General features: G+C 41.4%; 2 protein-coding genes across 2 annotated transcripts in view; both read right to left on the bottom strand.

The window, feature by feature from the left end:
* The window catches only part of itga10 (integrin, alpha 10), a 31,173-nt gene extending 30,227 nt beyond the window's left edge, over nt 1–946 (bottom strand). Inside the window, exon 1 of the mRNA XM_074653548.1 lies at nt 52–946. Within this exon, the coding sequence (XP_074509649.1) occupies nt 52–103 (52 nt within the window). The 5' untranslated portion in view covers nt 104–946. The remainder of the gene's footprint in view (nt 1–51) is intronic.
* Nucleotides 947–14,164: 13,218 nt separating this feature from the next.
* crabp2a (cellular retinoic acid binding protein 2, a) lies at nt 14,165–22,581 on the bottom strand. The gene is made up of 4 exons (XM_074653556.1): nt 22,231–22,581; nt 17,530–17,708; nt 16,883–16,999; nt 14,165–14,873 (listed from the first exon to the last, which is right to left on the bottom strand). Exons 1-4 carry the CDS (start codon nt 22,310–22,312, stop codon nt 14,823–14,825), a joined length of 429 nt encoding a protein of 142 aa, XP_074509657.1. The 5' UTR covers nt 22,313–22,581; the 3' UTR covers nt 14,165–14,822.
* Between the last annotated feature and the right edge of the window lie 1,342 nt (nt 22,582–23,923).

Genomic DNA, 23,923 nt, shown 5'->3' with positions numbered 1-23,923 from the left:
AACGAAATTGAAAGTTGAGTTCTAAACCAAAACTTATAAAGTAGATCTTACCTTTAAGGAGAAGGATGAACTCCAGGCACAACAGGTATTTACGCAGCTCCATTTATGCAACCCAATGAATGTAGAGTCTGTCCTCTTTTTGTCTCTTTTCTGTCTTTCTCTGCTTACAAAGTGGTCTCCCCTGAGCTGTTGAAAATGCAGTGCATCGACGTCCACCACCACCACACACACACATATATATAAAAAGCGTTTTTTCAGTGCTCTCTTTCCCCAAGAGATGCGTAAAATCCAGTCCAACGGTGCTGCAGTGGCATGTCTGCTGTGCCTGTGAGGGCTCGTTTACAAAAGCAGTCTCGAGTTGTTAAATTTATAGATGAAAATAAAACAAACACAAGATTTTTCCCTTTCTAAAAGTCCCTGTGGGAATATTTGAGTGGCACCACAGGAGAAAATTATAATGTAGTGCGCATAAAGCTCTTTAGGATAAAGAGAGAAGGAAAAAACAACTTAATTGACACCTCATTGACCCATGTTTTGGGCGTGAAAATCCTGCACCTGTCCCATCCAACAAGAGCCCGCAGTCACTAAACCATTACTAATGTGAACCAGCTTCCCAAACAGTGAGTTTATCCCTCCAGACTCCGGAGCGCGTCTTTGAACATCAAGCTCTCCTGTGGACACAAACCCCTCTCATCAAGCCAAAAGTTTGAGGTAAGTTTCCTCTGATAAATTCTTCTCCATGGTCCTCTCCACTGGTTTTCTCACATTAAGAACAAACTGGGTTGTTTCCCTGGAGTTTCTGCCGATGTGAATATGTGCCTCTAGTAACGGATTTCTCTCACTTAGAAATGAAAGAGCGCATTTATCCTCAGAGCTCCACAACTCCCTCCACTCCCTTCGTCCTCCAACATCCACCAGAGTCCTCTCTGAGCAACTGCTGCACATTGACAAACCTCAAACCCACATCTCTCCCTCGCTCTCTCTCTCCCTCTCTCTCTCTCTCTCTCTCTCTCTTTCATCTCTCTCCCTCTCTCTCTCTCTCTCTCTCTCTCTCTCTTGCTTTTTCAAACATACTCTTTTCTCTCTGTCAAATCTTTCAATTTACTCACCTCTGACTGATTTATTTATTTGAGCTCCCCCCTCACACATGAGATCTCCAACTTTGTGGAAAATAACTAAGTAACACTTTCTAATAAAGCGCCTTTTATAAAAGGGATATAAGCTGTAATTGATAACTTAAAGGGACTGTTTGTAGCTTCTTACACGTATAAATCACCAGGGTCGGTGTCCCATGCGCGCTCGCGTGTGGTTACGCTGTTCAGACAAGACTCCAACACAAACTACACGGAAGCAGCAAAACCACAAAGTTATATCTAGTGAAGCCCGTCTGTTAAACAGTGTTGGCCGCGGTCGGAGGACGCGGGGGAGACTGTAGCTTTGGTCTACAGGGCCGTAGTCTCTGCTGTACTCTGCTCCTCTGCTCCACTGCTCCTCTGCCTGCCTGCTTGCCTTCACTCACACACCGCGCTCGTTCTCGCGCTCCACTCTCACGTGCATGCGCGCACACTACCCACTGCAGGAGTATTAGTAGCTCTGAGAATATCTAGTGGACGTTTTTGCAGAAATAAATGCTGCAGCTCCTCCAGACCAACAGAGGTTTCCCGTGTCTTGTGAAGTGGCGGGGCTCCGCAGCGAGAAACTTTGTTGTCTCCGACAGGGTGCCGGTGTCTTCCCTGTTTCCTCCAGCCGCGGTCGGGAGGCTGAAGCAGGAAAAGCCAACACTAGGATCAGCACTGATTCATGAAGAGACTAAATCATTTTTATAATATTATTATTAGGGCTGTCAAAGTTAACGCGATAAATAATTTTCATCATATGAAACTAAAAACCTAAGTAATCCATTGATACCAATCATGTTATACTAGCTTGTCGAAAAGGAGGTTAAATAACGCTCCAAACTTCTGCTAAATTTGGGCGAGGAAAATCTGGCATGGCCATTTTCAAAAGGGTCCCTTGACTTCTGACCTCACGATATGTGAACGAAGTTGGGTTCTATGGGTACCCACGAGTCTTCCCTTTACAGACATGCCCACTTTATGATAATCACATGTAGTTTGGCGGCAAGTCATAGTCAAGTCAGCACACTGACACACTGACAGCTGTTGTTGCCTGTTGAGCTTGAGTTCGCCATGTTATGATTTTAGCGTATTTTTTATGCTAAATGCAGTACCTGTGAGGGTTTCTGGACAATATTTTTCATTGTTTTGTGCTGTTAATTGATTTCCAATAATAAATGTATACATAGATTTGCATAAAGCAGCATATTAACCCACTCCCATGTTGATAAGCGTATTAAATACTTATTATGTTAATAAATCATCAATAAAGGGTTTCTACAACAATCCATCAAGTCTGATTCTAGTTCAGATTCTAGAAAATAAGTTTGGGGAGATGTGTTGCTAAAATGATAAATCAAGTATCATGCTGGAAGAGGATTTTCCACAACCTGGCAACCCAAAAGTGAAGTTGTTCTTATTTATGGCTGTATTAGATTATTCATTTGATTTATTAATTATTAATGAAGTAATTAATAACAACAACTTATAAACTATTTATAACGGCTGCCAGAAAGCAGTATCGTTCTTGCCATCATGGTCATCATATACTTCGATCATAATGTTTTAAGCTCGACAGCTTAGAGCTTTATTATTTATTTTAAATAATTAATGAATTCATGTTTAAATCTGATTTATGACTAGAACAACTTGACACAGCTCTGAGCTGCATCTCAAATTAATCTTCAGGTTCCCAGCTTTCAGATGATGTACACCACTTCTATGTGACCTCTACTGTTGACCTACTATCTCCCACTAAAGACCCCCTGTCCCCCCCTTAAAAAGGACAAAAACGGGTCTATTGTGGGTCTCGGAGGGTTAAATGATCACAAATAAAGGACATGTATAAACTGTAGAAACTTAGAGTATGAATGGATGCCATGGCTGTGTTGATGGACCACATGAAAATGCCCATTTTATTTTAATATGTTGTGATTCTCCAACTTAAACCTCGTCCTCAAATTAGCATCAATCCACTGATCTCTTTTTTTAGATTTAGTTTGGTGTGCCACCATCTAGGAGGGTTTTGTCAGATGAAAGCTCTGTTTACTGTTGTTGGCATGGCAAAATGAAAACATTATCAACGCAGCTTTCATACATAGGGATACTTTTACTGCACTACATGAATTACATTTTTAATTTGTGTATTGTGAAAGTCAACTGGCAACGTAAGTGTCTTTTTTGACCTGGACCTAGGGAGTTAAACTGAAATCAAATAATGAAATAATGTCAACGATGGATAATAAATTGCACTTAATACACAGACCTCTCTGTCCTGAATATTCTTGTGAAGCTCTTGGGCGCCACTCTCAGGCCTCTACAGTTACTGCGGCTTTTTTTTTCTAATACTTTATTTCAAAAGTTCAACACAGTAGATTCATAAACATGTTCAGATTTTTCAATACAATTCTGCAAATATATTTTACAGTATAAAAATAATATAAAAATTAAATAAATTATACAACAAATAAAATGTAAGGAAGGGAAAATATGAATAAAAACAAAAACTAAATAATAAAAAACAAACAAAAAACAATCGGGGTCTGTTTAACAATTGTAATAAATTTGAAACTTCTAAACAATCTAACAGTTTTTGCCAATTTAGAATTTTTGAGTTTTAAGTTTTCAATCATAGTCAAATATGTTTTAAAATCAGTATCTTTAAAATTATAAAAGGAGGGTATTCTTTTAAGCCACATAGTTTTATGTATATAATATTTTGCTAAGATAATAATCAAATTAATAATGTAAATCTCATCTGCCGAAAAACTGGGATTGTTAAAAGTGACTGTGCTCCCAATATAATGTTTTACTTAAAGTTCCTTTCCATTTATTTATGTTGATCCGTGGAATGTTTTATGTAAGGCTACTTTAGTCTATTTTATTTCAGTGTATGTTTATGACGTCATTTGCTTTTATATTTACCTATCCTATCGGTTTAATCTTAAATTCATGATTCAAGATTCAATATTCAAGATTCAAGATGTTTATTGTCCCACCGGTTATACAAGTACAATCGTGTGAAATACTTTTTGCTGGGAAGCTCCATTAAATAAACAGTAAGTTAAGTAGCAAAAAATAATAAAATAAAAATAAAAATAATGGTGTATTTACAAATAATATACAGTATAATAATAAAGGAAGTACTTGGTATATGGTAACTATAGAAGCAAAATATATAAAGTAACAATATATACAAATTGTATTGATAACTGGTTTTAGATAGCTAAATAAATAAATAAATAAAAGTTACTTCCTTCCACTAGGGGCAGTAGTGGTCGGTTTCCCATGGTAACCATCAACGACGGTTGGTTGGCTGTATTTTAATGCTACTTCCCCAGCAGCCAGGTGAGTGACAGGTGAACAAAGTGGAATATTTATGATATTTTTCTTAAGACTTGGTCGACCAAATGAGAATTATAACATTATGTGAATATTCCTCAGGTGCCATAAAGAAGACCTCCAGGGTGTTTCTGCTGGATGTGTAAGTAGAGACAGTTTCTGGCTTCATAAACTAAATCCTCACTTCTGTCAGCTTGTCCCTTCTGACACCTTGTGACCAAGAATCACTACACCAAGGAATTACTGTAACTGCAACTATAACTAACATGAAAGCCTTTAAACTGGGTCAGTTTTGAACTTCTTGCTTTAAAGGTCCCATATCGTGCTTATTTTCAGGTTCATACTTGTATTTTGTGTTTCTACTAGAACATGTTTACATGCTGTAATGTTCAAAAAACACATTATTTTCCTCGTACTGTCTGCCTGAATATACCTGTATGTACCCTCTGTCTGAAACGCTCAGTTTTAGAACATTTCAGTAAAATTGCAACGGAATTGCGTTGCTAGGCAACAGCTTGAGTCCATGTTTACTTCCTGTCAGCTGATGTTATTTACATACACTGTGTTATGTCTGTTGATCAACTCACTATAGGGATGCACCGATCTGACTTTTTCAGTCCCGATACCGATACCGATAGTGATACCTGGGCTTTGGGTATCGTCAGATACTGAGCACAGATCCGATACCTGTCTTTAATTAATAAGCTGTATGCCTAGCTGTGTGGAAGTGACTGGGATCATTCTGTTATGTGTAAGGCAACATCAGACTTGACTTAAACATCACTTTCTTAACTTTTTAAAACAAAATGTACTAAAAAAAAAAACATAAATATTTATATAAAAATGTTGTGAATTGATACAGTATATATATATTTTTAAATAATAAATTGTACACAACTTGGCAAAAAAATCTGGAATTGAAATTCCAGTATATAATGTATATAGTATATACTGTAAATATCAAATTGAATTTAATAGATCTTCCCCATTCTCGCCAATACCTGATCCAGCTATTTGAGTCAGTATCGGCCCGATATCCGATCCGGTATCGGTGCATCCCGACTCAATATAGGAGAATATAGGAGGGACTGGATCTGGATCTTTGAACACTGCGATATAATATTTTATTTATTGTATGACAAAATTCAGAAACAGAAGCTGCTGAAATCTGATACTATTTGGTAACAGGCTGTTGCAGAAGTTAAAGGTATAGTCTATAAATACCTGTGAAAAAGCATAGGCCTGCTGTTATTGATTTATCGACATATATAGTCTGCTTTGGTGTTGGTGTTTTTCTATATTTTTGCCTCTAGTTCGCAATGGTATTTACAGTATTTCATGTTTTTAATAGTGTTAATGTATCATCTGAAGGTGAGGTTTACTGAGAGATTTTGAGGATTTTGGTCTGAGGTTCAACCAGAGAGGTTTTTGGTGTTGTGTGGTGTCAATGCAAAAACTATTGCTGCTAAAACAATTCTCACTTGTCACCACTTGGTGTCGCTCTGTTCCAATTATTGTATTTTTCCAATCCTGTCTGAACAGCTTCATGGTTTCTCTTGAGTACTGTAACAGCTGGCCTTTTATAGCTAATTACAAAGATCATCCGAGGCCAGTTTGCCTACTGATTGCCACGATGGTCAGCTGATGACTCATTCATATTATGCTGAATTCCTCCTTTCACATTTGTAGTAATATTGCAGAGTGTCTTTTTCTGTCTCTTGCAAATCGCCTCTCCCACTCGAGACTCATCATGTGGTGATGGATCTCTGCCTGGGCTAGGATAGAGAGTGCAATGGGTTTGGAGAGTAAACTCATAAGTGGCCAACACATCTGGAAACGAGAAGAACTTCATTAGCTTTTGATTTATGAATCCAGTGGGGGAAAAGATAATGATTATTGGATAATTGACCTCGATCTCTCCATCATTGCTCTTACAGTTACTGCTTAATTGACATTGGTCTCCATCAGTGTCCTTGCCATTATTGCCTTCCTATTCCTCATCTTTATCTTCTCCTTTCTCCACCTTCTGTCTTCTCAGTTGTTCCGGTTCTCATCTCATATCACCAAGAGACACATACACTTTTTTATGTATGTGACCCACATTGGCTTGTTTTTTGGCAGCTGTTACTGTAACTCGACTGGCATCATAGTCATGCTGACTGGCAGCCGTATGTTAAGTTAGATGCGCTTGCTCACACACACCCAAACCTGACTGTACACAACCACAGACTCCTGCACAGAGGTGGAGCTGGAGGGAGAGCCAAAATAAACACACATACAGACTGTTTCACACCACTGGGAGCTTTGCAGGAGCCCATTAACGTCAGGCATAAAATCTAACTTTGCAGTGTCACGCTGCTGTAACAACACAATATGAATCAGTGAAGAGTAGATAACTTTTACAGCTTTTACAAACTGCTCAGGAGAGTGAATGCAGGTGGACAGCGTACTTTATTCTCCGTGTTCCTACTAAGGAATTTGACATTGACATTGATTAGCCATTTAGATTTTCTACACAGACTTTAAAAGCAAAGGTTACTTAGACTAGTGTTTTAGACTAGTTCTATGATGCATATTTGATGATTACTCCTGATTATGCATATTATAATGGGGGCGTGCCGGCCGTCAACTACTGTAGGTAATACACTGACTATGGATAAGTACCTCATACAACCCCACTTCAAAACACCTGAACTATCCCTTTAAGATGTGCAATTGTGTTTTTTCTGGTCTAAAATCAAGAAATGCACAACCAGAAAATATTCTAAACTTCATGTGTGTTGTATCACAGGCTGCAGCAGAGATCAGACATTGAGCTGACATCTAATGCTCAGTGTTCCACCTTTCAAAGCAAATGCACATTTTAGGATGAGGAGCAGAAGGAATGTCTGGGCGTACTACGTTAGCTGGCATGTCCATGGGATATTTTGCCTGTTCATCAGTAAATCAGTGTCACACATAGAGCGCGGCTGCGTAGATGGATAGACGGAGGGCAGTAGGAAACCATAACACAAGTGTGTTACATATCATCAGTGCAGTACAGTAGCTGTGATTTGTGGATAAGTCGAACGGTAGTGACAGCGTAGTGTTAGCAGACGAGCCTGTTTTCTATCCGTCACCAGGTGCTTCTGCGACGTCAATCCTGTTGGGTTTGGCAGCAGCCGTGCCAACATGTTCCGCCCGTTTTTTTATGTCAGTGTGCAGTGACATTGCTCTCTCTCACGCATACAACAATTTGTGTTGGGGAGCAGATATCTTTTCATGCACACACATGTTTCAGTGTGTTTGTGTGAGTTTGCATGTGCAGCAGACAGTTTTTTTTTTTTTTTTTTACAAGGTGTGCTTCCTCCACCCCTGAAATCACAGTCCTCTGCAATCAATCAAACAACACCACAGCACACATCAGTCAGTGTGTCCAGCAGCTATGACATGCTGGTCTCCGGTATGTGTCGGCCAGGCCGCCGTCTGGAGCTGGTCAAAAGAGGAAAGACATGGAGCGATTGAGGAAGGGAAGAAAAAAAAGGAAAGGAAAGAGAAGGTGATAAGCTGTACCTTATGTATGTGGTAATCAAATGCAGGTTTTTTTAAAAGTACCAGTGAGTTCTTAATATTATACCTCATTAAACCTCCTCTTTGATTCCCTGGAGGCTCTCAGGGATCACTTGAAGCTTAATGTATTGAAAGCACTCATCTCCAGGTTTTCCTGTTGATCCGTAACAAAAGCACAGTAGCTGTGGCTTACCTTAACAAAACAAGTCATGGGTGAAATGGGCATATGCTTGCGTGTGTGTTTGTGTGTGAGAGTGTGTCTTGGCAGTGAGCTGATTTGATAAAAAAAGGAATGAGTCATGGAGCTCTGACAGTTGATCACCCCGTAATGCCTGATGATCCTCCTGGGCGCCTCTCTTCCCTTTATCCATCTCTACATATAGCTCTTATGTTGATGGCTACATGTGTACATGCTACACTACATGACCAGTGTATGTGCCCACACTTGAGTACAGAATATGTCCCCGTGCACAAAAACAAGATGTTTTTTTGAGTTTGGTGTGGAAGAACTTGTTGTGGAAGCAGCATATTAACGGCCATGTTTTTATAATGACATGCTTTTTTCATGTTGAATGACTCATTTCCAAGAAACTTGTGAGCACATCTCTGGTAAACATGAGATTTAAATGGTGCTTTTGTGTGATTCTTTGTGGAGAAACTGTTTCGCAGATCTGTCGATGATATCAACTAATCGATTAATCGACAAAGTGATTGTTAGTCGACTAGGAGGAATTTCTTTTGGTCGAGGACAGCCCTAACACCTATGCAGTTTAATGCAATCCAATACAACTGTTCTTCCATAAAGTCTACTTTTATGATGCCTATAATGCTCAGGTTTTCTTTGACATTGTCATAGAGGTGTTAATCGAATTATATGTTTTAGCATTCAGGTCAGAGGAAGTGATGCATCATGATTCTAATATTCTGACCCCTCATGTATGTAAATAAGAAGGGAAAAGAAAATCTTTCATCTAATGTTGTCCAGTACAAAACCACCTTAGCTATGACCTCAGTGATAAACATATAATTGAATTTACACATTTCTGACAGTGTCAACAAAAACTGAACATTATAGACAGTCGTATTAGATTCCAATAGATTGTAAGTATTATTTTAGGGTAGCAACTAACGATTATTTTCATTATCAATTAACCTGTTGATTATTTTCTCGATCAATCGTTTGGTCTATAAATGTCAGAAAATAATGAATAATGTCCATTCCAATTTCTCAAAGTCAAAGATGTCTTTTAAATGTGTCGCTTTGACAATCCAAAACCAAAAGATATTCACTTTAACACAATATAAAACAGAGAAAAGCAGGTCATTTTCATATTTGAGAGGCTGCAAACAGTATTTTCTGACATTTTTGCATAAAAGATTATTTTAATGATTATCCAAATAGTTTGCGATTATTTTTCTGTCAATCAACTAATTAGTTAGTCGACTAATCGTTGCAGCTCTGTATTATTATTTTTTTTGTCCTGCACCTGTACCCAACTGGGTTTGAAAGTGCACTCTATCAACTTTCTATGCTTTGCAGTGTTTGAGTGTCCCTATACTTTTTAGCAAAGCAGTTGTATCTAAAATAATAATGCAAAGTCTATGTCCTAGAGATTTCTTCTCTCTCTTTAACTTCTCCCACACTCTGTCCCTTTCTTTTATCTTGCATCTTTCCATCGTCTCCATCGGTCTATCCAGAGGTCAGCGTCAGAGTCTGTAATCAGATTTAATATTACATTCTTCATCTCTACAAAGACTTCATTCAGCCTGGTGTACTGTGAGACCATTGTCCCACCCTCCTCCTGCCCTGAGGAACAGAGTGATGATGCTCCCCACTGAGCTGACAGTAGATCTGCAGATGTCTGAGCAAAATCTTTGGCCCATTTGTGTGTAAGCGAATGAGTCACATTTTATAAAATTAGACGAGGAAGTTAAAGGGAAGCTTAACTCCTTACCTCACCCCTCCTTTAGTCTCTGACTCAACGTCTCCTCGTCTCTCCATTCCACTCCTCTTTGATTTTATTTCCCCTAATGGAAGGACATTAAAGAGAAGAGCGTTTGAAGTTTGTTGGTTTGAGTGTCCTGTGCGGCTCAGGTGCCAACCTTATACTCTTGATTTCCAGACGTCTTCGTGTGACCTTTACTGCATACCTTCCCTGCTCTCTCATGCCTCTCCTGTGGCTTATTAACTCTGCATGTTGACAGGGAAAGATAGGGAGATAATTTGAAATCATATTAAAAAATGTTCTTTATGTGAACATGTGGATGTGTGTAAAAGTGGGTTTGAAGACTGACTCCTTTCTTCTACTCTCCTTCCCGTAAACATTCAGACTGTAACGATGTTAGAGCAGCAGTATGTGTGTGTGGTATGCCCTCATGTGTACTGTTCTTGACCAATGTTTTACAAGCAGCCTCAAAGGTTTCCTGGGTGGTCTAATTGCGTTTGCCACAGGAGATTGGTGCACTTTAACCACGGTGTGCGTGTGACTGTTAGATGAGTGTATCAGTTTGTGCAGGCTCCCAGGTGTAAATCAATATCCTGGACAGAGACAGTACAGTATGTGAGGGTGTTTAATGACACTCACCTGTCATCACGCTGTCACACGCATGCTCTCTCTATGAATTTGCAGACTATGTGCCACTTTTTTCCCAGAATTCTCTCCCGCTAAGCAACCTGCGGGGCATTTTTCTACGAGCTCTCCCTCTTCTTTACTGTCTAACCCAGTATGCACTTGACCTGCGTGGCAATAATTGCGTCAACCAGATCACAAATCACCCATTTTGCCTTTTTGTGACATACTCTCAAGTATGCAGACGAGTACACTCCACTCCTCCCCGCTCATAAGTCATCTATCAAACGGCAACCCGACTCAGCCGTGGCCCCGAGGCACTTAAACTAACCCGCTCTCACACAATAGCACCAACGTTTGGTTTCTATTCAGATGGCTACTATGGTTACCTTGTTAGACATGTTAAAACTGGGTATCTGATATCCATCTAATTCTGATGGATGAAGTGCATTAGTTGTGCGTAGGCGTATTCATTCATCGTACAGGTGTTTTTTATTTTGTTGGTATGCGTGCGTGTACTCTTTCTACAGTGTGTCCCTGTTTATTTCTTGACTTACAGGGAGTGTAGGAGTGAGGTATATTTGTACCGACGTCGCCAATCTGTCTTCTGTTCCTTGTTAACGTTTTGTGCAAAGTCAACAACCTGCAGGGATAGCGATGCAGTCAGGATGTCACCAGCAGAGATGATATGTTCAGTTTGTTCTCGGCTTTTTCAAACGTTCTTGTGGTGCTACGTCTTTTAGGAGTTTCCACTCCTACACTCTCAGTTTGTCTGTCCACCTTTTGGGTGAGCCACGGCAGTGTTTTATGAGGCGCGTGTACAGTGCGAGTGTTTGATGGTATGTGTGACGAGTTCCCAGAATGTGTGTTTTTAGTTTGGTATGTGAATGTGTGTGTGTACATGTGTGTGTGTTTTTTTTTACAGGGGTCTGACGTTTTGAAGGAGGCCAGACAGCTGCCTTTTACTGCCCCAGGGGGTAATAAACAGTGAGGGAGGGGTAGTTATTTACCCCTTTTATTAGGGCAGGAGGCAGAGGAGGGGACTTTATTGGGGTCACACTGTAACTACACACAGCTGCAGGGCAAGAAGAGAAATAAAGAAGAGATAGTTTGTTAAAAAAAAGAAGCAGTTTTACATCAAATTCCTCTCTCAGGAATCTAGTCTTTACTTGTTGTATGACTGTATGTACATGTATGTATACAGTATGTGTGTGAACCCGGAGTCATCCATCTTTCGCCACAGCCCTCTTTTCATTTCCAGGTCCCCTAACAGCCCACTCCTTGTTAAGCACATCTGCTGTCAATCAGCTGTGCCCTGTAATCCAAATGGCATTTCCTGCCGTTATAGACACGCCCACTAATCATTTGATGATTGGACAGGTAGTTCACTGCCCGACCCATAACGCTCCCAAGTTTACCTTTGTTTGTCCTATCAACATTCTTGGTTACCATTACAACAAATGTTCCTTAAATTAGGATGTTTAAAGGCATAGGTCAACATTTTGGGCTTATTCACTTTCTTGTCGAGGGTTAGATGGGAAGATTGATACCACCCTCATGCAGTAATGCCTGACTCTGTACAAAAACGGACAAAATCCACCTATGAACACCTCTAAAGCTCGCTAATTAACATGTTATATCTTGTAGGTTTAATCCGTAAAAAAACAAAGTGTAAATAACAACAATTCGCCATTTCAGGGGGTTATGCACTGGACTGTTGCTGCCTTCAAATATAATAGTTGGCAATAAAGTATGGCCTGATGCAATTTTCAAATCGCAGGAGGTGCAATATTTGTTAAAGGTCAAATGTGTGTCAAATTACCATTTTAAATTAAATATTGTCAAGCTGCAGACCACTAAGATTACAATATATGGAAATGTGATAGGGTAGCACATCCCAGATTTCAAAATCAAAGAGGACAAAATACTAGCATTTCACTTGTTTAATTGGCTCACATCATGAAAGACATAGGTTATGAGACCCAGCGATCGGCTCGAGGTTATCTAGAGTCACCAAAGTGGCCGGGGCATCCCAGAGGGCACCCCGCATCGGTTTTGGGTCTGATAAATGCACGCATCCCCGGAGGTCAGCGCTCGTTGGCATGTATTAGCTCTAGAATTGCCACAGTTATCCAGGTAACGTGAGAGCGATCAAAGGAAGCTTGGAACTAATGTATTAGCAAAAGGAGCTAATACATGCCAATGAGCGCTGACCTTCAGGTATGCATGCATTTATCAGACCCAAAGCCCATGAGGGGTGCCCTCCAGGGTGCCCTGGCCACTTTGGTGACTCTAGATAACCCCAAGCCGATCGCTGGCCCTCGTAACGTAGTCTATTGTGATGTGAGCCAATTAAACAAGTGAAATGCTAGTATTTTGTCCTCCTTGATTTTTAAATCTGGGATGTGCTACCCTATCACATTTTTATGCTTATTTGACTTTGGATCTAGCACTTCACTGTGAATCCCATTGTTGAAGCGCAACCTCCTTTACCAAAACATATTACTATAAATTAACTTACCATCCACCAAAAACGTAACTTCTATGGCCTCCGCCATTTCTGAAAACATCAGCAAACACGTCACAACTCATGAACTCTGAGCTTTCAGAAATGTTCCACTCCCAAGGTCGTGAATACGACAAGAGGGGAGCGTTCATATGGACTCTTTAGGTGAACACGGTAAACACGACTTCGTATGAAGGTATTATATTTCTTGGCCAGGAACAGTTACCTGGCAACCAGCAAAGACTCCAGGAAGTTGTAGGTCCCGGTCTGGCACACTCGGACACCCGTAACATGGTGAATTGTAATTTTTACACTTCCGTTTGTGTGTGAATTAGACAAACAATATGTAGCGCATTAATTAGTGAGCTTTAGAGGTGCTGGTAGGCCTTCAGACTGAGCCAGTTGTTTCCAGTCTTTGTAATAAACTAAGATAACCGCCTGCTGTCTCTAGTTTAAAATTTACACAGTATTCACATTAGGGTGGTATCAATCTTCTCATCTAAGTAACGTCAAGAAAGCGCATAGCGTATTTCCCAAAATGTTGAACTATTCCTTTAAGTCAAACAGCCTTCAAAGACTTTCCAGAGAAATATGAACCAAATTTAACCAACTGGCAAGTGAAATGGAAATAAGCAGAGTCCAACAGTGGCATTCCCGCAACTGGTTGGCTCTGTGCATGTCGCTTCACATGCCAGGGAAAATTGCAGGATGAGCAGATCCACATATAAATGTGTGATAAAAGTGAGCAGACGGAGAGAAAAAGTAAAATGGAAAAATGTTCAGCCTTGAAGCGTGGCAAGGGAGGAATAACGAGGGCAGAGATGATTGACAGAGGGAGATGGATGGGAGGGATGGGGAGACAAAAAAACTGAGAGGGAGCAAGAGAGACTGGGGGGGGGGGGGGGGGGCAGACAAGTTATTCTAGTTGCAGACAGCTGACAGAAAGCCTAAAATAAGATGGAGCCGTCTAATGTGCACATATTCCACAGCTACACTCACAAACCATAAAACATGTGCGCTGTTAAATGCTGTTATGCCCCTAATGGTTTTCGGTACAGGAGGGCCAAGAGTCGACGTCAGGCTGAGTTAATATCGTGCTTTATTGTTTTCACATAGAAGTGTTGTTTCCTATGATCACATTTCATATAAAAGAGACAAAGTAAAAACTTTAGCAGTACTGTATCAGACTCCTAGTGTAGTAATAAATATAAAATGTTCGCGTGAGATAGAAAAGGTTAAAGTTGTGGGGCGGCGGCTACAGGAACAGAGAGGAGGGGCACATCAAAACTGACCTGAAACTGGAAGAGCTCAAAGATTGGTTTACACATCTACAAATATAGTCTCACACCTCGTCTGGTGCCACACAAACACACACACACACACACACACACACACACACACACACACACACACACACACACACACACACACACATACAATGCCAAATAAATGAGCCGTCACTCAACAAATCCAACACACATTCTCATGTTTAAAACCCAGCTGGTCACGTTTGATGGAGCTGGAGAGACAGGCAGATAACTCAGGACCTAAGACCATCGTGTAGATATGTGACATACTAGATACAGTTACCACACGTATTACATAGTGAAGCTAACAGAGATACTGGAATAAAACTATAGACTGCTATCTCCCAGCGTAGAGATGCAAGTGGTGACGCAGGAGAGGGAGGGCGAGCTGGTGGGGGGGGCTGGAAGGACGAAAAGTGAGAAGTGCTCTTGTTCATTGTCGCTCGTAGACTCTGGTGCATATCACATCATCTGCTCCCATGGTCTGAAAACAGAGGAGAATGTGGACGTTAGAGTACTGGCACGGTTATCTACAGTTCAGTGTGAATTCATATTAAAAGTTAAGTATTTCGTAGAACAAGTCATTAATGCGGATTTTCTCTAAACCTCCAAATTGAGCTATTTTTCCAGCACTTAAGACCAACATAATCTCACTGTGCCAAACAGTTTTGAACAAACCTCATTTACGGAAAGTTGTTGTTGCAAACATGCAACTCTGTGCAAAACACTCACACCGTTCTATTACTGCTGGCTTCTAAATAGCCGTTGTGGGTTTGGTGCTTAAAAGCACGTCAGGAGACTTGGAGTTGAACTTCCTGCCAACCCTCAAGCAACCAGCGCCCCATAAATACTTCTTCTGTTTACAGTTTGTGAAAAAAACAGCTATTCACTCCAGAGAGGACTTTGTAGGATGCATGTGTCATCTCTGGTTGAACTGTGCTGTCTCCATTCGGATACTTCCGTTAGCACACGTCCATGTAGTACACTGTGTACACTATGTACTTACTTGCGTAGTGTGTGATTTTCGGCAGTTGTCTCAAATCGAACGCGGCTGTTGTGCACTAAACATAAGTTATGATTGCAACATTTGACTGCTTCTTCTTCTTCCTTTTAATGGCAAATTGCAACCGGACAGATCATAACTGCCAACTTTGACTACGATAGTCGCCCACCAAAATATTAGCTGGCTTGTTTGCTCATTTGATTGTGTTGTGTGTTCCCTCACGCAAGGTAGAAAATATGCCCCTATCTGCGCCTCCCCTTCCGCTACATGACAAAGATGGGAACCATTTAGGATGAGAAGTGTCCAGTGTTCCACACTCAACTTGTTGAGCGTTATGGGTACACCATCCGGGTACTCATAGTGTGAACGCACTTATGCACTCAATAGCAAGTGTAAGTACGGAAGAACGGGCATTGAGACACAGCACTGCTTTACCAACATTTAGTCAAATAATTATTTTAAATACTTATCAAAATTGTTTTTAGTCAACGTGAAGTGCCAGCTTGGTGGGGTTTCTTATTAAATACTGTTTTGTTTGTGGGACAGGCATCTTATTATTCACAGAAGATAGTTTTGGTAGCTGTCAGAAAGAAAGAAAAAATGTCCCTGTTCTGATCAGTTCCCATGTCTTGCTTTTATGACATCAAGCTGATGCCTGTATATGCATTTATAATCACGACAGAAGCTCTTTTATCTTCTGCCAGTACCCTAAGCACAAATATATAATTATATAATCTAAAGGCAACGCTTTAGGTTATAGCCTGCAAATTACAGTGTAATTTTGTTGCCCAAATAGGGTGATAATAAAATACCAGAAGCTGCCAGTACAAAAATGTCGGTACAAGGGAGGAAGACTTTAAGAGTGGCATAGAGAAAAATACACTGCAAGTATTTTTTTTAATTTCCTGGTACTTATTAAATATGAGATGCGAGATACAATAATGTCATTCCTAAATAGTAAGTGGAGTAACTGATATCGCGGGGAATTTACAGTATAGTTTAGGTATAATTAATTTTAAATGTATGAAATCCTGGGCAGAGCATGGTTACAAAACAAATGTTACATTTTAAGAAGTTTTTAAATATGTTGTAAAGAGTATTAAATAACTAAAGGGTACATTCATTTGTTATTTAATTGTTATATGTCTAATTACTAAAAATACTGGGGTATAGTAATGCAGTTTTGGGTAGGAAGATGCAGCTGAACATTGCGTGTGTGCGGTCAGAAATAAAGTCGGTGATTTAATTTTAGCAAAGTTACTTAGCCCTCATGAGGCTTAAAGCAATACTTTAATTGATTTGACATGTAACTGACTCATTCCCAAAATATGTCCACAACACTACAGATAGATACGGTTAAGAATTGTATTAATACCCCAAGTGTACCACAAACTCACACTGTAGTTTGTGCTCTATAATCTACAGTAAAGTGTTACGCTTGTTGCTTCTAAATCTAATTTCTGGTTCAGTGGATAGTTTGTGTGCTTTACCAGGATCAGTTTGCCGTCATTGGTGATCTCTCGGGTCCAGGACGTCTTCGGCCCTTCTCCTTTCTGCAGAGTCTGCTCACAGCTGATCTTACTGTCGCTTTCCCAACATGGAAGACTCTGACGACAGAGAAGGAGAGAAGAAGAAAAACCTTTAGACACATGTTAATTGTTGGATTTATAGATGTATACGACGCCATTCAGAGGGAAAGCGAGATAATGAGAGCGAGAAAACAACAAAGGTGGAGCGGGGGGATCACTGAGAGGTGATAACTTGTGATGCGCTCATCTGGTTGCATGTGTTTGCTTTGGAGACGGCCAAACAGAGGCCATGTATGGGAAAACGGGGAAAGCAACGGGGAGAATTAGGGAGGGACGGAGGGCAGGAAAGGCCAAGAAGGGGAAACGGAGGGAAGACGGGAAGTTGAAAGGGCTCGTAAACAGTGTGAGGGAGCGTAGCGTAGCATGATAGGCCTTCAGAGACTAAGGGAGGATTAAAGATATGCTATCAGTCCAAATATGATGAAAAGCCAAATTAAACAGATTGATGTAATCTGGACAGCTGCCTCCCCAAACGCCCATTTATTCACTGTGTGTGTGTGTTTGCTTATGTGCGTGTGTGTGTGTGCAGAGAAAGTAGTGCTACGTACCGTGCAGGGACGTCCGTCCACCGTGGCCTCATTGAACTCCTGCCCCACAGTGAAAGTGATGTGGGTGGTGCGGACCGTGGTTGAGGTTTTAATGGACAGCGTCTCTCCGTCCTGCGTGATCTCCACCAGTGGCTTGGAGGCTGCCTTCACCGCAATCATACGCAGCATCTTGTTCACACCTAAAAACACACACACACACACACACGTAAGACAGTAAGAAAGAGTATATGTGAGAAGAGATTTGGGGTTCATATAAAGGACAACAAACACAAAGACACAAGTAAACACTTGTTCTTCCACAGTCTGTTGTGGATACTTTGAATGAACAAGGCAGATCTTTTTTGGGTCACAGGGTTGGTTCATAGAGTGCTGCAGGGCCAACCAGGACGTTAGCATCGCACAGGTTCCCTCAACAAAGAGTCAATGGGATTTTTCCATTGGATTTTGGATTATTGCACAAAATAAACTCTGTTGCAAACGAACGTTTTTGGTACTTACACATTTTGTTCAGCATGATAATCTTCTCAAATGAACACCACTTTTATGATTTTTGAAGCGTGAATGCAATCGCCAGAAGTAAAAAGCTAACGTTAGCGAACTACACAGTTGCAAGGCTTGACCTCACTAAGCTAAAGGTGGACTAGTGTTTGGCGTGATGATGTTTAATAGTCTCATTTAGCCTTTTGTTAGAAACTACCTTTTTTAAGACACGTAAAAGCTTCAAAATTCACGAGTGGGATATTAAAAGACGAAACAAAACGTGAAAATCTCTTAAGCTTGTGTTAACCACAGACCTTATTTCAGGATCCTAACCAAATACCCATTCAAAAAATGTGAATAAAATTGACTTTAAGACAAGGGAACCGGAAGTGTTAAAATTTTAGGACTCATTCCTGCAGCAGTCGATAGGATTCATCCCTAAGGAGCAAAGCAAACTAAACCAGTTTTTACCAAACTATGTATAACCACAGGCCTTAGGCCCTGTCTGTGTGTGTGTGTTTGTGGTGTTGCTATTTATTCATAGCATTCCCCTGCACACTCAGTGTAAAAGGAGCAGCCTAGCATTGCACAGCTCTGTCCAATAATGATGACAGAGGAAACAATGAGGTCATGCCCAGCACATCTGCATTCCCCTCTGACTTAATCATCTCTATACACACACACACAGACTCAAACACACAGACTAATATGGGGATTTGTACCGTCTGCAATGCAATCTGCGTTATTCCCCTTTCTTCAACCACACAGAGAGATAGCACACTCCTATGCAGTAAAACTGATGATACAGTGTGGGAAAAGAGAGGGAACCAGGAGCAGACTGGTGTGGATGGATGGATGGAGGGAAGGAGGGAGGGAGGGAGAGAGGGAGGGAGGGAGGGAGGGGAGTCAGACAGACATGGTGCAGTGGTCTGTGTGTGTGAAGATCTCGGCCCAAGTGTGAGGGGGAAGTGTGTATGTACGTCGTCCAGCGTGTATCTGCCGTCGAGTTGGGTTTCGCACTCCTCACCTCTCACACATTCCCACCTGTCACCAAGGGTAAATATATACACACTCTGAAATGCACAGTCATTCAGCCTGCATCAGGATGTCCAGGCTGTCCAGGCTGTACACTGTATGCACTGTATGTGCTGCACATACAACGCAATATTTATGTGCATCGTCATCATGTGCAGATTAATTTTGTGTTGTGTAAAACTCTGAAAAGACTGATTGTTACCTCTGGCATCGGACTGTATCCGAATCAGTGTCTTATTAACGTCATTTTTATTTTCTTATATTTAGTACCAGTTTCTCAGACATACGGGTTGCGTCCAAAATTCCATACAACATGCTATTTAGTAGCATATACTACATGTATACAGTATATGCGATTTTTTTCTGTACGTAGGAAACCAATAGTATGCAAATTACATACTATTTCCGGTTATAACAGTGGACACTACGGTGGCATAAATATCCCACAATGCAATGCAGTAGTAACGACAACGCTCATAACAGACAATGGAGGACAGCTCTGTAACGTCAATAACACTTCAAGTTAAGTGTAAGTATAAGATTCCACTTTGCTATAGGCGTAATATAGTTAAAATTAGTAGTTTAAATTAGTTTGGACTTGATGATTCTCACAAATCATCGTTTGGTCACCTGAGGTTGGTACCAGTTACCATGGTTACACGTCTCCAACCGGCAAGGTGGCCATCAGGAAGTGACGTGGTAATTACAGTTCAGTGAGTCCGGAAACATATTACTGTTTATTCACACAAAAGTGTGATTATTTTTTATATATATATAAATATATATAAAAGAATCTGCTGGTACGTATACATTTTGCTGACAATACTTTTATTTTAGAAAAGTTTTTACCTTTACTTACAATTAAGTATTTTTGCATTGTGGCATTGCAACTTTTATTTAAGTTAAGGATATAAATACTTCTTCCACCACTGCATACTGCATCGATTAGTCAAACAATAGAAAATTAATTTCCACCAATTTTGCTTGTTTCAGATTCAAAAAATGTGGGGATTTGCAGCTTTTCTCTCTTCTATCATTGGTTTCTTTGCCTTTTTAACCATTTTGTGTCATTTTGGACTAAGTAATTTAGCAGTTTAAAATAATTGACACATTAGTTAATAATGGAAAGTATCACTTAAAGGTGACCACTACTCCTATAACTATTGAGAAACAAAAGATATTATCAAAAATTATAGTCAACGTATGGATTTAGACTTAAAACACAAATAACCTATAAATAAACCAAAAAATACTTAAACTTGGTACCACTTCCGATGATCTATTTATAAAATGATGCTTTATAGCTCCAGGAACTTTAGTTGAAAATATAACTGCTTGAGAACACATTTGTCCTTCCTAGAAGTCCAGATTATTTCAGGCAACAAACCGACCTGCAGACACTAAACTGACCTCGTCAGTCTGTCGGCTCAGACTGAAGACAGGAGTCGAGTCCCAGCCTGTGGGCCATTTGGGAAGCTTCTCAAGTAACTACCAGTTGTTAGAAGTTCGAAATGACCTGAACAGACTTTTGACCAAAATGCTTAAATTCACACAGACCTGACCACATGAGGACACACAGATAGACAGACGGTCAGGGTCAGAGGTCAAAGAGCAGAGGGCAGAGGAAGCATTTGGGACATGGGGAGGAGAGCAGGAGTGAGGAAAGGAAGAGAGGATGGAGGGAAGGAGGAGGGTGGTGACAGGCTGCGTCCATCTGTGCTTTGCCCCCCAATGAAACTGAGGGCCATTGCTCTCCGTCAGTCATGCCCGTGCAGAGGGATGACACATGGTGGTACTTTGTCTGTGGCTGTGTGTGAAAGATAGACTAGTGTCTCTTAGTGGTGTTTAGCGTGCAGTCCTGTTGCAATTCCTCCTCCATGAATACTTGTATCACACCTCTCTCTTTGGCACTCTTGCACACAAGCATATACCCATACAAAATCATGCACAAATGCGCACAAACGAACGAACCTGCCCCTCTCACTATTGCGCACGGTGCCATATCATCACATTGCCATTTTTCCTTTGTTATAGCCCACCCACTTTCCGCAGAAGGAGGTGGAGATAAAGAGACAGAATTAGAGACTGCATATTAAACGCTAATCGGTGCATCAGTCTAACAGAGAAGTTGGAATTCACAGTCCCACCAAGTGGTGATGTGTCTATATTCAGAACAATAGTGCCACTTGACAGCTATTTCAATAACATCTATATGCAGTGGACAGTGTGTGTGTGTGTGCGGGTGTGTGGCATTCAGTCATCTCTCCGTGTGTGCGCTTATGTGATGATATGAATTCCAGGTGCCCTGGCAAGTCAGCTAATGGGAATTGGCTACTAACGACAGACGGCTCTGACTCCACACACACACACACACACACACACACACACACACACACACACACACACATACCCCAACGCCTGTCCAGACTCCATATGCACCAGTGATTTAGCCCATAACAAAACAGTGTGAATCTCAGCAGCAGGTTTTTGTCCTTTTCCCCGACTGTCACTTCAGATAATGTGGTGGCTGTCCGGCACTGTATCATGCCATAACGGTCCTCTTTAACACACACACACACACACACACACACACACACACACCTGACGCCTATCCAGACTCCATATGCACCAGTGATGTAGCCTATAACAAAACAGTGTGAATCTCAGCAGCAGGTGACTGTCACTTCAGATAATGTGGTGGCTGTCCTGCACTGTATCATCCCATAACGGTCCTCTTCAACACACACACACACACACACACAATCTGAGGCTGCAGCACAGACAGATGTGCAGCCGTTTGTCTCTATTGTGTTGTCAGGGTTAGGCCAAAGGGTGAGAGGAGAGGAGGAGAGGATGAGGGGTGAGTGAGGTTGGCTGTGGGCCAAGCATTGAGTTTTGAGTTTGTGCAGAATGACAAAGACCCCCCACCCATGCAGTACAGTGGGTGATCCTCTGCTGGTGCAATGGGCACAGAGGAAGATTTGACCTATAATATAATGTGCTGAGAAAGCTCCATGCAGTTTGAGCTGACGCAAACTGACACATCTGATCTCATTATTACGCACAGATAAAAAAAAAGCTTTATAAGAAACCACTCTTGCGCAAAAAAAATTACCATAGAACTGACTCATTCGGCCACAGTGAGTTTTTTTTATTTTTTTAAGAATAATAATTTCCAACACTTACCCAACTTTTTCAAGAGCTCGTCGAAGTTTTCTGAACTCTTCATGTCCCAGGTGCCGGAGAAATCGGGGGTTTTGCGCTCCATGTTATTAGGCTGCAGGTAATTGAACTGTCAGGTCCAAGAGGCCGGTGCGCTGCGGTCCGTGCGCGTCTTGAGACAAAAACTGTCTCTTATGAATATCTCTGAGTGTGTGTGTCTGTGTGTCTGTGTGTGTGTGTGTGTGATGGTTTGACTCTGCCGGTCCAGTTCCTTCTGCTCTCTTCCCAGGATGAGTGAGCGACAGTCTGAGCTCTGATCTCACCTATGTGCCGGTGCGCTGTATAAGTGGCTGCGCTGCAAATGAATGGCACTGAGAGCAAACCTACTTGTGTAGGGATGAACACGCCTCCTTTCTATACGGGCACGCCCCGCAGGCCAACAGACTATACAGGCAAAGTGCCCTTAGTGCACCAGCCTGACCACGCCCCTGAAGGCAACATGTGCACTTTAGAGCTGCTGCCCATAGACGCCTCTCATCCACGCGCGGACCTTGAATCAGCCAAAAGTGACCGCGCCCAGATGGTCCTGTGCGCTCTGGAGAAAAACCTCCGGTGCAGACTTTATATCAAAAAACATTATTACTACTACTACTACTAATAATAATACAAATTATATAAATTGTCAATATTTGTGTTTTAAATATGGAATGCACCCAGTAATATGTGTAATTTGAATGTAATGTGAATATATTTTGTATTAAAGGGACTGTTTGTAACTTTTTAAGCGTATAAATCTATCTCGGGTCGGGATCCCATGCGCGCTCCCGTATGGCTGGGGTCACTGTTCCTCTGCCTGCTTGCCTTCATTCACACCGCGCGCATGCTCGCTGTCTCGCTCCACCTCTACACGTGAACGCGCGCTCACTACACACTGCAGAAGAGTTAGTAGCTCTGAGAATATCTAGTGAATGTACAGTGGACGTTTGTGCAGAAATAACTGCTGCAGCTCCTCCAGACCAACAGAGGTTTTCCGTGTCTTGTGAAGTGACGGGGCTCCGCAGCGAGAAACGTTATCGTCTCCGATCGGGTGCCGGTGTCTCCCTGTGGGCGCAGTCGGGAGGCGATAACGTTTCTCTTCCTGCTTCAGCCCTGGCACCGACCCGCTTTTCCTTTTTCAGCCCCGGAGGCTGAAGCAGGAAAAGCCAACATTAGGATCAGCAGTGATTCATGGAGAGATCTTCATCTGGTCAGCTAACATTACTGCCAAGCAGGTGAAATATAGAGTGATATTGTGGTTTTAGCTGACGTGTGTCGCCTCACTGTTTTGAGCGATGCTCGTTCATGTCTATTTAGAGCGAGCAAGCTCGAGCCCGACGCTGACTTTCATTGGCTTAACGGCCACAGGTGGCGCTGTTAACAAGCATTTCTGAAAGTTACAAATAGTCCCTTTTAATATATATTATATAAAATGTTCAGGTGTGTGATGTGTTTGCACACTTGTGATGCAGCCAGTAATAGCTCGGTTGAATGAATGACTTCAATGCGCTGAACATTATTAGTGCAAAGCAGGGAGGATGTCAGCCAGGCCAGTCTGTTGACAGAACATGTCGTCTTGGCAGGGCGGTGCGAAGGAAGAACCAGTCAACTGGCAGACTGAGTGAGTGGATGGCAGAGCTGCTGTGAGTGTGAGTGTGTGAGAGAGAGTGTGTTTGTGTGT

Source organism: Sebastes fasciatus, chromosome 12, assembly GCF_043250625.1.
Source record: "Sebastes fasciatus isolate fSebFas1 chromosome 12, fSebFas1.pri, whole genome shotgun sequence".
Classification (NCBI taxonomy): domain Eukaryota; kingdom Metazoa; phylum Chordata; class Actinopteri; order Perciformes; family Sebastidae; genus Sebastes; species Sebastes fasciatus.
Note: the sequence above shows the minus strand (reverse complement) of the source record. Positions and strands in the feature narration are given on the sequence as shown.

Excerpts from the sequence above, each read along its gene's own strand:
- crabp2a (XM_074653556.1), bottom strand. The coding sequence starts at position 22,312 with ATGGAGCGCAAAACCCCCGATTTCTCCGGCACCTGGGACATGAAGAGT. Across the intron at positions 17,709-22,230 it reads CGAGCTCTTGAAAAAGTTGG|GTGTGAACAAGATGCTGCGT; the intron begins GTAAGTGTTGGA and ends GTGTGTTTTTAG. Across the intron at positions 17,000-17,529 it reads TGGACGGACGTCCCTGCACG|AGTCTTCCATGTTGGGAAAG; the intron begins GTACGTAGCACT and ends CTCTGTCGTCAG.